The sequence below is a fragment of the Lynx rufus genome, unplaced genomic scaffold (genome assembly GCF_022079265.1).
Source record: "Lynx rufus isolate CCGP_SWC_20201006 ecotype Redwood Valley unplaced genomic scaffold, mLynRuf1.p SCAF_5, whole genome shotgun sequence".
Lineage (NCBI taxonomy): Eukaryota > Metazoa > Chordata > Mammalia > Carnivora > Felidae > Lynx > Lynx rufus.
In genome coordinates, this window is record NW_025814867.1 from 158,821,091 (window position 1) to 158,837,076 (window position 15,986).

A 15,986-nucleotide genomic window follows, 5' to 3' on the forward strand; every position below is an offset into this window, starting at 1 on the left:
TTCTATTTTGGTTCTTCTTACGTCCAGGTTGATTTAATTTAATTTTTTTTTTTTTTTTTTGAGTAAGGGAAGCATTACTAAGATTCTAAAAATCAGAGCCATATTCAAGTTCATTACTTCCTCTTCCCTACCACCTCATTCCTATCTAGGAGTGGTATGGTTGGACCCTGTGGTAGGCAAGTATTTACCTTTTTTTTTTTTTTTCTGAATTTTATTTATTTTGAGAGAGTGCGTGCACGCATGCAAGTGGAGGCGGGGTTGGGGAGTGGAGGGGGAGAGAGAATACCAAGCAGGCTCTGGGTTGTCAGCACAGAGCCTGACATGGGGCTCAATCTCACAAACTTGAGATCATGACCTGAGCTGAAACCAAGAGTCGGACACTCAACTGACTGAGCCACCCGGACACCTCAATTTAACCTTTTAAAAATCTGCCAAAAATTGTCTTCCAGAGAGTGGTCCTGCCATTTTGCATTCCTGTCAGCAGCTCAAATTCAGAAATACAAAGGAATGAGCATTCAGGACCTACAGAGACATGGAGGGACCTTAAATGTCTATTATTGAGTTAAAAGAAGCCAGTCTGACAGGCTGCACACTGTGTGGTTTTGTTTGTGTAGCATTCTGGAAAAGGTAAAACTGTGCAGATTGTAAACAGATGAGTGGATGCCAGAAGTTGGTGGAGGGAGAGTTGGTGAAGCAGGGATCTTTTAGGGCAGTGAAACTGCCCTGTGTGATCGTGTAAATTTTATGTTATGTTATTAGGGAGAGAGTGCGCAAGTGGGAAGAGGGGCAGAGGGGGAGAGAGAGAATCTTAAGCAGGCTCCACAATCAGCGTGGAGCCTGACGCAGGGCTTGATCCCACGACCCTGGGATCATGACTTGAGCTGAAATCAAGAGTCAGGTTCTCAACTCATTGAACCACTCAGACACCTCATCATCATGTAAATTTTAAAACATCAAAATATATTTGTATGTAAATTAAAAAAAAAAGCCATCTGGAGGATGAGGGATCCCAGGATGGAATGCAGACTTGAACAAGGCCCTAACTGTATTACCCATGGACGGAACAACCTCAGGGAAGGGGGTGAGGGAAAGGTGCTGACCTGAGTAGCTTTGGGGGTGAGTGGAGTTTGGAGGACTGAAGGCAGAAGGCACTGTGTATAAACAGTACTCCTGTTGGTAAAGGGGTTTCCCACGGGAGTGAGGATTAAGGATTCTGGGGCTGTGTACTTACGTGCTGGGATTGAACCGCCGAGGATGGCAGGTGGCTGGAGCTAGGTGTCTCACTCTCTCCTGGTGAGCTCACGCAGCTCTGCCGCGGTTGGCGTGTGAGTTGGAATGAAGGTGAGAGCCCCTGGGGTCTGGGGCTGGATGGGGGGCAGGAGAGAGAAGGTCAGCTGGAAGAAGTGGAGGGAAAAGGTAGGGGAAATTGAAAGGCAGGGTGTGAGTCACTCAAGCTGTCAGAACACTGCAGACTGAGTGGCTTAAACAACAGACTCTCAGTTCTGGAAGCAGGACGTCTGAGATCAAGTGCTGTCAGGGTTGGGTTCTGGCGAAGCCTCTCTGCTTGACTTGTGCCTGACTGCCTTCTTGCTGTGTCCTCACATGGTCTCCTGTGTGGGGAGAGGGCAGGAAAGCAGTATTCTCTGGTCTCCTTCTCAAAGGACAGTAGTCCTATTGGATTTTAGTCCCACCCTGTTATCTCTTTAAAAGCCCTGTCTTCAGATACAGTGACAATAGGCATTAGGGCTTCCACATGAGAGTTTTAGGGGATATACTTCAGTCCGTAACATTCTCTCCTTTGGTTCCCCAATTCATCTTTCTTGCATTCAAAATACATTCACCCCATCCCTACAGCCCCAGAGATCGTTACTCATTCCAGCATTCTTTCTCATCTAGATATCATCTAAATCAGATATGGGTAAGACTTGAGGTAGGGTTCTTCCTGGGGCCAAATGTCTCTCCCACCATGAGGTTGTGAAACCAAAGTTACATGCTTCCCAACCACAGTGGTGGAACAGGGATGGGATAGACAGCCCCACTCCAGAAGGGAGAAATAGGAAACAACGAAGGGTGATGGATCCCCAGCAAGTCCAAATCCGAGTAGGCAAATTCCCTTGGCTCTTAAGGCTAAAAAAATAATGAGTCTGATTTAATGTGAAGCATCTGACTCTTGATTTCAGCTCAGGTCATGATCTCATGGTTCGTGAGTTCAAGCCTCGCATTGGGCTCTGTGCTGACAGCTTGGAGCCTGGAGCCTGCTGCCTTCTCCACGCATCCTCACCTGACAGAGAACACTGGTGTCCCTTCCTCTTGTTAGAAGGACCCCAGTCCTGCTGGACCAGGCCCACCCTGTGACCTCATTTAACCTTAATCACCTCTTTCGAGGCCCTGCTGTCACAAGGGGGTGTTGAGCTTCAACACGGGAATTTGCGGGACACCGTCAGTCCATAATAGGCAACTGTAATAGGAGGGACAGTGTGATAAATCTGAAGGTCATATTTAGGGAAAGGCTGTTGAAGTCTGATTGGTGCGGTGGCAGGAATGGAGTGCGTGGACCTTTGTGTTCTTAGAGTATAAAAAAAAGAATTACCTTTTCTTTTATTTATTTTTTATTTTTTTTATTTTTTTTCAACGTTTATTTTTTGGGGGACAGAGAGAGACAGAGCATGAACGGGGAAGGGGCAGAGAGAGAGGGAGACACAGAATCGGAAACAGGCTCCAGGCTCCAAGCCATCAGCCCAGAGCCTGACGCGGGGCACGAACCCACGGACCGCGAGATCGTGACCTGGCTGAAGTCGGACGCTTAACCGACTGCGCCACCCAGGCGCCCCTACCTTTTCTTTTAAAGGACAGAATATATTTGCCTGTGGATCAGGGTCAGGTTGAAATTCAGAGGCTCAGGCTCAAGTTGGAGGAAGAGCTTCTGAACGAGCAAGACGTCGTGGATGGACATGGCCTGGAGGTGGGGAAGCTTCAGGCTCGGCCAGCTCTGTGTCCTGGCATTCCCTGCCAGCGGGGTCACTGTTAGTTTGCCAACCTCTTGTCTGCTTCAAGGGAAATGTCCTGGTTAATGTCAAGTTCCAAGGCTAGGCATTACCTCTTGCATCGAGGGTTCATTTTGATGTGTCTGAGAGGATGCCTTCCCCTCCTCTTGCCGGGGAGCCAGGGGTGGGGTTGAGTCTGCAGAGCGCTGGGTCAGAAAAGCAGGAGGCGAGCTGCGCTGGCCGTTGGCTTCTTGGGCTCCCGTGCAGTGGCCGAGGGCGGGGTTGTGGTTCTCTGGCCAGCCCTGCCGGGTCCTCCTGGTCAGGGTCCCGAAGCCCTCTGTCTGTAGCTTCATTCCATTTTTAGTGGAGGCACTGATTGCTGTGACCTAGTTTTCTTAATGTAGGGCAGTTCAGTTTATTCTGAGTTACCTCAACCGTTTGGGGTGCTTGGGAGAGCAGTGGGGCTCAAGTCTTTCCGCCTGGAGTTTGAAGTCAGACTTCCAGAGATTGGCTTTCCTCATTGTGCTCAGCTCAGTCTAATAGAGAAACAGAGTTGCATTTTGTGACCATCTGACTATGGGCCTGGGTTAGAAAGTGCCAGGGGAGCCTGGGTGGCTCAGTCGGTTAAGCGTCCAACTAGCTCAGGTCACAATCTCACGGTCCGTGAGTTCGAGACCCACGGCGGGCTCTGTGCTACAGCGCAGAGTCTGGAGCCTGCTTCGGGATTCTGTGTCTCCCTCTCTCTCTGCCCCTCTCCTGCTCATGCTCTGTCTCTCTTTGTCTCAAAAATAAAAACATTAAAAAAAAAAGAAAAAAAAAAAAGAAGGTGCTGGGTGCTTTATTTACGCATGCCTGGTCAGTGATGGATCGAGTTACACAATTGATAGGGCATTTCAGAATGCCAGATATCTGTAAAAGGAAACCGAGAGATTTATGCATTATTTTGCACAAGGTTCATGTTATTTTCTGTTTTTTACTTCCTAGGATACCTGGCAGTGACCTGTATGATTAGGCGTTAGTTTTTTATTTTTTTGTGTTGTGTGGGTTTTTTTTTTAATAATAAGAGATGGAAGCAATTACATTTTTACTTAGAATTATAATGACTAATGTTTATTTGTTTTTAAAATTTGTGCCAGAAATGGTTGTACGTGTTGTAAGCCAGGCTGTGAGGTAGGGACTCTGGTTATCCCCTCACAAGGAAGTGGGCGCTGCGGGATGAGCCCCCTTGCTGGGTGGGCATCAGAGCTCTCTGCTGCTCTCAAGGGTATGTGGGCTCCCTGGCTTCTGCCTTAGTTCTTACATCCATGACTTCATTCTTCATTATGCTTATTTGATTGCATGTAATAGTTAAGAAAAAATGCATTTTTTGCATAAATTTTTGTAATAGGAATTAGAGCTGGTAGTCTCTTGTGTTGTGGTCACCAGTGGCTTGAGGCCCAATCTGCACGCTTGTCTACTTCAGAGGTCCTCTTGGGCTTTTTATCTCAGGTTTCAGTAGCCCACGTGGATTGTTGGCGAGAACTGTTATTTCACCAGTGAGCACAAAATACTGCTATTTCAATTCTGCCCCTCCTTCCTTATTAATTGTATGTAACATTGCATGAGAACTTCCCTTTATCAGTTATCTGGTTACCCTGATGCCCGGCTTGGATTGGAAAGCAGGGTAAAGGCATCACTCTTTCCTTTTAAGTTACTCATGTTGCTGTGCTACACTTTTCCACATATGACCATTGGACTGGCTTTCTTTAGCCTCACTGTAAATTCACTTATGTTTAACAATTTGTCAAGAGCAAGTCTTGTGTCTGTTAGCGTGCTGCTCAGATTTTCCCATCTTTGACAAGGGAGAGCATCTTTAGTTTGACCCTCCACAGTCACTATGATGGCTTCTTTCTTTTGGAAAAAGTGTTGCCGGTCAGCTGGTGCATTTCTTGCCCCAGGCCTGGAGCCAGGCGTTTCCCATGACTCCTGGCTCCTGTAGTGTGAAGTAGTGTTCAGAAACATGATCTAGACGTTAGGGGTTTTATTGTTTCAAGGTCATGTCAGGAATAGTTAGGTTTTGTTTTATAGTTTATGAGTTACAGAGTAGTGTATGATTACAGAGTTCGTAGTTTATGATTACAGAGTTTCTACTTAAGTTTGAAATTTCTCTTTAACATTAAAAATGTATGTTCCTGACATTAACATCATTACTCTCTTGGCTTTCTTTCTCTTTCTAGTTTTATAATAACATTATTACTAATTACGATTTCTTTGCACTCATTTTTGTCCTTTAGGTATTTTCCACAGTGATGTGCAGTCAAATTACTTTGTTTTAAAATCACTTGAAATAGTTTAAGCCAGAAACTTAAATATATTTGTATTCGTTTGTTTTATTTTCTCTTCATGTTTTAGGGATTTTTTGTTTTCAATTTGTTGTTATCGTTAGAGACAGAGAATGCGAGCTAGTGCACGGAGGAGGGGCAGAGGGAGAGGGAGAGTGAGTCTTACGCAGGCTCCATGTTGAGAGGGATTTCGACACAGGGCTCGATCCCGTGACCCTGAGATCATGACCTGGGCCAAAATCAAGAGTCAGATGCTCAACTGACTGAGCCACCCAGGCTCCCCTTTTTTCATTTGTGTCTGTGTGTGGTTGTTTGTTTGTTTGTTTAGTTTGTTTATTTTGAGACAAAGTGGAGGAGGGACAAAGAAGGAGAGAACCTCAAGCAGGCTCCACGCTGTCAGTGCGGAGCCCAACGTGGGGCTTGATCTTACGAACGTTAGATCATGGCCTGAGTTGAAGTGAAGTCAGATGCTTAACTGACTGAGCCACTTAGGTGCCCCTGTTATTACATTTTTAAAAATAGAAGCAAATATGTGCATATATTTCTCACTATCTGCTTCTTTAGTAGCAGGATACTTTACATTTCTGTATCTTGTTTTTTTCACTTATCGTATCTTGGCAGTCACGCCGTAGCAGTATGTAGTGATGTTTCTCGTTCTTTTTTAAAAAAGTCTGTTGTTGGGGCGCCTGGGTGGCTCAGTCAGTTAAGCATCCACCTTTGGCTCAGGTCATGATTTCACAGTTCGTGGGTTCAGTCCTGCATTGTGGGATCTGTCTGACAGCTGCGCTGACAGCTCGGGGCCTGGAGGCTGCTTCTGATTCCATGTCTCCCTCTCTTTCTACCCCTGCTCGTGCTCTCTTCTCAAAAATGAATAAACATTAAGTCTATTATCTTTTTAGAAGCAAGAAGTGGTACTTTTTTATGTTTACCAACATACTTGCCAATCCCAGGGCTTTGGTTTGTTGGTATAGACCCAGTTTTGCATCATGTATCATTTTTCCTTCAGTCTGAAGAGCTTCCTTTCAACAAATTTTTTGTCGTGCAGGTCTGCCGATGAATTCTCTTGGCTTTTTTGTTTGTCTGAAACTGACTTTGTTTTGCCTTCATATTTGAAAGAAATCTTTACTGGATATAGAATTTGCAGTTGACAGTTTTCTTTTTGCAGCACCGTGGTCGTTGGGCCCATATAGTTTCTGAAGGTATCTGCTGTCATTCTTCATTCCTCTTTCTGTAGAACTTTTTTCTTTTATGTTTATTTATTTTGGGAGAAAGAGCGAGAGCAGGAGCGCATGAGGGAGGGGAGGGACAGAGAGAGAGAGAGAAGGAGAGAGAGAGAATCCCAAGCAGGCTCCATGCTGTCAGCACACAGCCTCACTTGGGGCTCGATCCCAGGAACCGTGAGATCGTGACCTGAGCCAAAATCAGGAGTCAGACTCGTAACCAACCAAGCTATCCATGCGCCCCTCTGTAGAGTCTTTTTTTCCTTTTAATTTTTTGGGGGTACTTTTAAAACTTTTGTTTTTATCTCTGGTTTCAAATTCTTTCATTCTGATGTGCCTAGGGTGGTTTCCTTTGTGTTTCTACTGCCTGGGATATGTTGATCTTTATGAAACTTTGGTTTAGTTTTCACCAAATTCAGAAAATTTTTGTTCAATTTTTCAAATACTTTTTGTTGCTTCCCGTCCCTCCCCCTTTGTGATTTCAAATCTATATATTGCAAATTGTTTAAGGTTATCCTATGGGTCATTTAGACTTTGCTTTATTTACTTATTAAAACATTTTTTTCCAGTCTCCGCCTTTTTGTTCTTCATTTTATTTTTTTTAATATTTTTTTAATGTTTACTCATTTTTGGGAGACAGAGAGCTCGAGCGGGGGAGGGGCAGAGAGAGAGGGAGACACAGAATCTGAAGCAGCTCCAGGCTCTGAGTTGTCAGCACAGAGCCTGACACGGGGCCTGAACCCATGAACTGCAAGATCATGATCTGAGCTGAAGTCAGACGCTTAACCAACTGAGCCTCCCGGGCACCCCGTGTTCTTCATTTTAGATCACTTCTATTGCTAGATCAAGTTCGCTGATCTTTTCTTTGCAATGTCTATTCTATTAATCTAGAATTAAGTGAATTTCTTTTTGTTTCGGGTATTTTGTATTTTTTATATCATTCTTCATTGCGTTTGTATTTTCCTTTAAATACTAGGTATTAATATAACAGCTATTTTAATGTCCCTGTCTGCTAATTCTGTCCTCTCTGTCCTTTTCGGGTATATTTCCATTGGACTGATTTTCTCTTGGTTATGGGTCACATTTCTCACCTTTTGGTATGTTTAATAATTTTTGATTGGATGCCAGGCATTGTCAGTGTTATGTTGTTACATGTCTGGACTTTGCTGTTTTGGTTTTGGTAAGCATTTGACTTAAAAAAAAATGTTTTCATTGTTGATTTGTAGGAATTCTTTTTTTTTTTTTTTTTTTTAATTTTTTTTTTCAACGTTTATTTATTTTTGGGACAGAGAGAGACAGAGCATGAACGGGGGAGGGGCAGAGAGAGAGGGAGACACAGAATCGGAAACAGGCTCCAGGCTCCGAGCCATCAGTCCAGAGCCTGACGCGGGGCTCGAACTCCCGGACCGCGAGATCGTGACCTGGCTGAAGTCGGACGCTTAACCGACTGCGCCACCCAGGCGCCCCTGTAGGAATTCTTAATATTCTTCATGTCTGTCATATGTTAGGTATATGTACTGGGAATGTTTTTCCTCAGTTTTGCTTGCTTTGTTGAAGTTGAATTTATCAGTTTTTCCTATGGTTAGTGCTTTTTGTGTCCTATCCAAAAAATTTCTTCTAGCTCTGAGATCATGTACTTTCCTATGTCTTCCTGAAGCCTTATGGTTTGCTTTCTGGGTTTATGATTCATCTCAAGTTACTTTTTGTGTATTGAGTACTTTAACTTTTAGAACTATAGTTTAATTTTGCTGATTTTTGAATTAATTAACTAATTAATTATTATTTTTTAAAATGAGATCATTAGAATGGGTCCTCATCCAATGGGACTGCTGGTTTTTTTTTTTTTAATGTTTATTTATTTTTGAGAGACAGAGTGCATGCGGGGGAGGGGCAAAGAGAGAGAGGGAGAGAGACACAGAATCAGAAGCAGGCTCCAGGCTCCGAGCTAACAGCACAGAGCCCAATGCGGGACTCGAACCCGCGAACCGTGAGATCATGACCTGAGCCGAAGTTGGGTGCTTAAACAACCGAGCCAGCCAGGTGCACCAGGTTTTTGAACTGTTTTTTTTTTTTTAAATGTTTATTTATTTTTGAGAGAGAGACAGAGCATGAGTGGGGGGAGAGCAGAGAGAGAGAGGGAGACACAGAATCCGAAGCAGGCTCCAGGCTCCGAGCTGTCAGCACAGAGCCCGACACAGGGCTCAAACCCATGAACCAGGAGATCATGACCTGAGCCAAAGTCGGATGCTTAACCAACTGAGCCACCCAGGCGCCCCAGGTTTTTGAACTTTTAATGGAATAATCTAGTATGCATATCTTGAGTCTGGATCTTTTTTATCCAGTGTCTTGTTTATGAGGTTTATTCATGTTAAACACTATCGTTTATTCATCTTCGTTATTGTGTGGTATTTCATTATATGAATGTGCTTCCATCTGTTTGTCTATTCTACAGTTACTTGGCATTTACTACACCCATTCTTAGACAAGTCTCTTGGTGTACATGTGCAGATGTTTCTATTGAGGCTATAATTAGTTACTTAATTGTTGGGTCATTATACATGTATTTGTTCAACATGCATATGTTGAGCTGTGTTTAAAACAGTTGCTCAGTTTATATTTTCGGTAGTGACATGTGTAAGTTTTACTTGTTCCATAGCATCTGTGATTTGTTTTGACTGTCTTTTTTTTCCTCTCTATTTTTACAGTTTGGGTGGGTGTGGAGTGGAGTGTATTTTAGTGTTGTGCAAGATTGGTCAAACGTTCAAAGAAATTAGTGCAGTTCATTAACAGACTCCGAGAAAAGTCATATGATCATCTCAGTTGATACAAAGAAAGCATATATTTTTGTGACAGAGTGACCTGTACTTGTAGTCTTGAGGTTGTGCTGGCCTTATCCAAGGAGCCGAGAGGTCTCCTTTGCTCTGTGAATGAGTTTGTGTAAGATGGTGAAGACTTTGGGAACTGAGGTTTTGTTTGTGGGAAAGCTTTGAATTAGAGTCCATTTATTTGATAGTTATCAAACTATTCACTAATGCTTTTTCCCAGAATTTGTTCTTTCATCTAATCTTCCAATTTTTGGCATTAAGTTTTTCATAGGAATGTTTTCAGTGTCTGTGGCATCAGTATTGATGACCCTTTTCATTTTTGTTTATTTTTTTACTAAAAATTTTTTTGTTGATGTTTATTTTTTTTAGAGACAGAGAGAGAGAGAGACAGAGACAGAGACAGAGTGTGAGCGGGGGAGGGGCAGAGAGAGAGGGAGACATAGAATCTGAAGCAGGCTCCAGGCTCTGAACTGTCATGACAGCACAAAGCCCAACGTGGGGCTCGAACTCACAAACCGCGAGATCATGACCTGAGCCGAAGTCAGATGCTTAACTGACTGAGCCACCCAGGCACCCCTTTCATTTTTTAAAGGTGAGTATTTGTGCCTTTGTTGGCCTTGCCACAAGTTAATGCTTACTATTTTTATAAAAAGTTAACTATAGTCTTTGTTCTTTTATGTAACATATTTATGTTTCTTTGATTTCTGCTCTTATTATGTGTAGTTTCTTATTTAAAAATTTTTTTTTTTAACGTTTATTTATTTTTGAGACAGAGAGAGACAGAGCATGAACGGGGGAGGGTCAGAGAGAGAGGGAGACACAGAATCCAAAGCAGGCTCCAGGCTCTGAGCTGTCAGCACAGAGCCCAACGTGGGGCTCGAACTCACAGACCGTGAGATCATGACCTGAGCCGAAGTCGGCGGCTCAACCGACTGAGCCACCCAGGCGCCCCTGTAGTTTCTTATTTTAAAGTATGTTTGGTTTTGATTTTCTTGGTTTTCTAACTTCTTGAGAAAGATATGTAGACCATTGATTCCCAGGCTTTAAAATGTATATATAGTCAAGCCTATTCATTTTTCTGTGGTGTGACTTTACCTTCACTCACAACTTTTCAATTTTTTATTATTTTTCAGGACAAATTACTTTTTAATTACATTCTTAAAAATTTTCATGTGCATAGGTTAAAAAAAAAGTGGCATGTTAGGGGCATCTGGCTAGCTCAGTCAGTAGGGCATGTGACTCTTGATCTCAAGAGTTATGAGTTTGAGCCCCATGTTGGGTATAGAGATTATTTAAAATCTTAAAAAAAAAAAAAAAGTAGCATGTATAGGATGAAGCCATCATTATTTTCTTCCTATCTGCTGAGGAATTAATTAGATTTCTTTTCTTTTTTTTAAGATTTTATTTTTAAGTAATCTCTACACCCAGTGTGGGGCTTGAACTCACAACCCTGAGATCAACAGTCACATGTTCCTCCGACCTAGCAGAACACCTTATAGGCACAAGGCCTTCCTTGTAGCTGTGTCTGTGTCAGCAGAGTATGAGTCCTTGTAGAGCCTTTATGTCATAGTTGTTCTTTGAACATGATTAAGTGTTTTTGTTTTATTTTGCCCATTTGGAAATTTTTAGAAGTTTCACTTTTATGGGTTTTTAATGAGCTTATTGAATACCATACGGTGAGATGAAATGTGTGTGTGAGAAATAGTAATGCTTTTAAACATACAATAAGTTGCTTAGTTTTTTTTTTTTTCAAGTTTTATTTATTTAGAGAGAGAGCATGAGCAGGGGAGGAGCAGAGAGAGAGAGAGAGAGAGAGAGAGAGAGAGAGAGAGAGAGAATCCCAAGCAGGCTCTGTGCTGTCAGCGTGGAGCCTGATACAGGGCTTGAACTCACAAACCTGAGATCATGACCTGAGCTGAATCAAGAGACGGGACTCTTGATGGACTGAGCCACCCAGGTCCCCCCCTCCCCCCCCCACTTAATTTGGTTTAAAAGTGTAATTGATACATTTGTTACTTTAATGGTCTTTAGACATAGAAAAGAACTGAAAACCAGGTAAAGCAATCCTGGAGGTGGAAAATGCCCAGTTGTCACTTGGTGGTTTTCCTTGTGGTGTCCACTGCTGAGTTAGGGCCACCCTCCAGCGGTGGGGTGTGGGTGGGTTTGTTGTGTAATGAAACCTGCCAAGCTGGGTGAAATCGTATTCTGCAGGTTAGTGTAGAAGCAGCTTAGTGCAGTATTCTGCAACTTAGTGTGGAAGCTGTTTTTTATGTTCAATGTTTTAGTTTTAAGACCAAAAGACTAAAGAAATTGGATATAGACAATTGAAAAAACAATATACCATGAAAATTCTGTAAGAAAAATTAATTCGTAAAGTTCCTATATCATAATTTTGCTATACTCTTTCAGGTGAAGATTCTGCAGTCTTAGGGTAAAGAAAGTAAATTGCTGATCTGAGCAGAAAACACAGGCACGTATTAAATTCTAAGAGTATGTCAATAAAGCATGTTTGTAAGCAACTTAAAGATTTGAGTTTTTCAGGGGGTTAGAAGCAACGATAGAATTGCAAAAAGACTTTATGGTTGGTGTTCAGGATCTAGCCATCTTCCCTCACAGTTAAGTGACGTGCGCCGTGAAAAGACATTTTACTTTAATCAGTGCAACGGTCATCTCCGTTCTGGCAGTTAGCTGAGAAGTGGCAGAAAGCGGTATTTGACCTCAGCTATGCGTCAGGAACAAAGTTAAGTACAGGCCATTTCTTGTAAAAGAACCATCCAGAGATTGCTTGGAGGTCAAACATGTCAGAGGAAAATTACCTTTACAAAAACTTGTACTGAAGATTTTTTTTTTTAATGTTTATTTTTGAGAGCGAGAGACAGCGGGGGAGGGTCAGAGAGAGAGGGAGACCGAGAATCCCAAGCAGGCTCTGCGGCTGTGAGCGCAGAGCCCAACGAGGGGCTCGAGCCCACAACCGTGAGATCATGACCCGAGCCAAAACTGAGAGTCGGACGCTTAACCAGCTGAGCCTCCAGGTGCCCCTGTACTGCACATTTTAAGCAGGGCTGTAGAAAGGTTAGCAAGTATGGCTCTACAGCTCTTCCAACTCCTGTTTGGGCACTACCAGGAAAAATAGTCATCATCACTTATCGTCTGGGTCCCATGCTTTACTTTTTGTAAAGTAAGTCGTTTTATAAATAACTTACCGGAGTAAGAATAAAGCAGTAAGTTAAAATGATATTAAAATTTTTGATACCTCTTTTTAAATTTTTTAAAATGTTTTTTATTTTTTATTTGAGAGAGAGAAACAGAGTGCGAGCAGGAGAGGGACAGAGAGGGGGAGACACAGAATCCGAAGCGGCTCCAGGCTCTGAGCTGTCAGTGCAGAGCCCTATGTGGGGCTTGAACTCCTGAGCCTTGAGATCATGACCTGAGCCACAGTTGGACGCTCAACTGACTGAGCCACCCAGGTGCCCCATACCTCTTTATATCAAGTAAATTTTGTCACGTAGAAGTAAAAATTAAAGAATACTGATATGCTCTTAGCAAGTGGGATGATGGAGGTTCTTGATGCAAAATGTTGTGAGTTGGAGCCTTCTTGTGAGTGATGCTGGATGAGACTATCATGCTTCCTCTTTCTTCTTAGAAATGTTGTTCTACACATTAGAGGTGCCTTGGTGGCTCTCATTGGGTTGGGTGTAGACTCTTGATTTCAACTCAGGTCATGATCTCACTGTTCATGAGTTCGAGCCCCGCACGAGCTCCGTACTGAGTGCAGAGCTTGCTTGGGATTCTTTCTCTCCCTTTCCCTCTGCCCCTCCCCCTCTGCCCTTCCCCTGCTCGTATTCATGCTCTCTCTGTCTCTCAAAAATAAATAAATTTAAAAAAACGTTCTGTTCACTGATTCCTGATTTTGAGAAACTTGACTGAATATTGTATGTGAAGACTTGTAATCTGAGACTTCATTTTTACTGTCAATTTTGCCATCATCCTTGGCCTCAAGTGCTGTTCTCTCTCAGCATTCATCTTTTAATTCATCTAATGATTATGAAAGGCTGTCCTGTTGGCTTTCTTCTCGTTGCCATTTTGGGAGGAAAACAAAAAGTTCTTGGCTATCATGTTGAAGACAGGTTGCAGCGAGTCTCTGCAGTGAGTAAAAAAATACTGCAAGATGGTGATTTCACCGCACTGTTTCCTCATCCTCCGGGCGGCTCCCTTTCTCCTGTTTTCTCATTGTTTTGGTGGTTCTTGGCACAGTTGGAAAAACTGCTGAGTCTGATGAAATAATTCCTAGGATGATGACATGGTGCCATGATAGATGAAAACAAGACTGCTCAGGTCCGTCTTGTATCTTAGACACTACACGGGATCTAGTGGGCCCACGTAGTAATGGCAAAATAAAATGTTTTACTCTATTTCTTAAAGAAGTAAGTAACTTTTGTGTGTGTGTTTTTGAAGACCCAAAAGAGAAAATTTATGAAATATCAGCCCCTTCAAATAGTTATAACTGCTTAAAGAAGAAATGACAGTCATGTTGGTCCAGCAGACCCCCGTAATGTACCCAGAGTTAAGGTGATGCTGTGGTTAATGACAAAGGCATGAGAGAGACTTACAGGTATTTTGATTTCATATTTCAAACATAGATTTTCTTTGGACATCACCTAACTTTTTTGCAGACAGTCATTATCAATTCATTTTGCACAGCAGATTAAAAGCCCAGAATTACTGTGAATTTATGGGCCAAAAAAACATCAGGGATAATTCATTGGGAAACTTTAAACTCAGGTTTGAGATGATAAAATACTCTTTTTAAAAATATTGAGGAATTTATTACAAATTATTAAGGAAAAATTTATCTAGAAATGGAAAATCATGAGGATGAAATATTTGAACTTACATAAAAATAAGAGCATAGAAAATGTGCATGTGTCTGAAAGAGTAGAATTTATTGAGAAACTAAAAATTTAGTAATTTAGACATCAGTCGCACAGTGAAATAACTTGAAGCAAAATTCATTAGGAAGGACAGCAGCATCATTAGGGAAATGAGTCGCATAAAAAATGTTTAGGGATTGAGAATTGTTTCTGGAGGAAAGCATGCCGTGAACGAGTGGGGCTGGAGCTGGTGTGGGCACTGGCCAGAAGGCTGAGGTCGCAGCTCTGGACGTTGCTATAAATGCTCTTCTCTGGCCCTTCCCCTCTCAGCCGGAGGACTCCGATGGAGAGAGGACGGGGGCTTCGGCGCGGCCACAGCGGAACACAGACGGCGACCATCCGGAACAGCCTCAGGTCATCACAGAGGTATTCTTCAGGCTTCTCTGTTAAAGCGTGTTGCTCCTGAGGGGGTTTCACCCTGTTGTAGAAATCCAGACCAGAGAGAGGACTCGGTCTCTGAAGGGTCCTGTCTCGTGAAGTGTAGAAACTCGAAGCAAAGAAAGCGGGCTTCAGAGCTTCCCCTGCAGGCCCTGCTCCCTTGGCGCTGCCCCGGTGTGGAAGTCTCTCTGGGGACCCTTCTGACCGAGCCCACCTCTCCCTTCCTTGGGACCTCTGATCTTTTTTTGCCCCATGTTGAAGAGAGAAAGTTGCCTGTTGTGCGTTGAGGATAGCTGTCACGTGTGACCTCCCTCGCTCACCTGCCGCCTTGTTGTCGAGGCGTGTTTCCTGGGCCTGGCCCTCATCTCTCCCGTGGTCCCGTTTTCTGCCACAGGGCCTGACGTGAATTCCACATGTGTTGAATTAATTCCTTACGTTTGTTTTGTTTTGGTATTTGGGAGGAAATTTATTAGATACTGAACTGATTAGTTTTAAAGTGTTGTGTTAAAAGTCTGTATTATAAACAGTTTTTTTTAGACAAGCTCCACGCCCAATGTGGGGCTTGAACTCAGAACCCGGAGATCAAGAGTCACATGCTTTACCAGCCGAGCTGGTGAGGCACCCCTAAAGCCTGTATTTTAGACGTTTGATTCTAGTGGGACTCAGTCCACATTACTTTAGGCAGTGAGCAAGTTTGGTTTTTAATCTGTGTTATTGCAGGAGAAATGTAGATCATAGGCAGGGCCTGGAAAAATGGTCTCTGGTGGGGTCCATAAAACTCACCCTTAAATACCCATTTTCATACTTGTTTTAAACTGTGACATATAGCATGTGCGCAGAGAAGTAGAAAGTACATAAAGTGTACACGCAGCTTAACAAATGAATACACAGTAAATACTACATGTTCCTTCTGCAGTAAGAAATAGCACAGTGCTGGACCTGGAATCTTCCTCGTGCCCTGCTGCGCTCCTCCCCACACCCCAGAGTCAACACCGTCCTGATTTTCCGTGGCAGTTAGGCTTTAGAACTTTGTGTCATTGGATCAGACGTGATTCTGGTCTTTTTTATCCTTTCCCTTCCGAAATCTTTGTGTCTTTGTGTTTTAGATGTATGTTGTGGGAAACAGCATGGCGTTGATTTTTAAAAATTATTCTGACAGTGTCTGTTTTTTTATTGGATAGTTTTTTTTTAATAAATGTTTATTCATTTTTTTAATAAATTTTTTTTTTAACGTTTATTTATTTTTGAGACAGAGAGAGACAGAGCATGAATGGGGGAGGGCCAGAGAGAGAGGGAGACACAGAATCCGAAGCAGGCTCCAGGCTCT

The 15,986-nt window shown here is 42.9% G+C and overlaps 1 protein-coding gene across 3 annotated transcripts in view; it reads left to right on the forward strand.

The window, feature by feature from the left end:
- The window catches only part of PCNT (pericentrin), a 135,532-nt gene that overhangs the window by 6,700 nt on the left and 112,846 nt on the right, over positions 1–15,986 (forward strand). For all 3 annotated transcript variants that reach the window (XM_047099257.1, XM_047099258.1, XM_047099259.1), the window contains exon 3: positions 14,552–14,647. In XM_047099257.1, the coding sequence (XP_046955213.1) occupies positions 14,552–14,647 (96 nt within the window). The remainder of the gene's footprint in view (positions 1–14,551; positions 14,648–15,986) is intronic.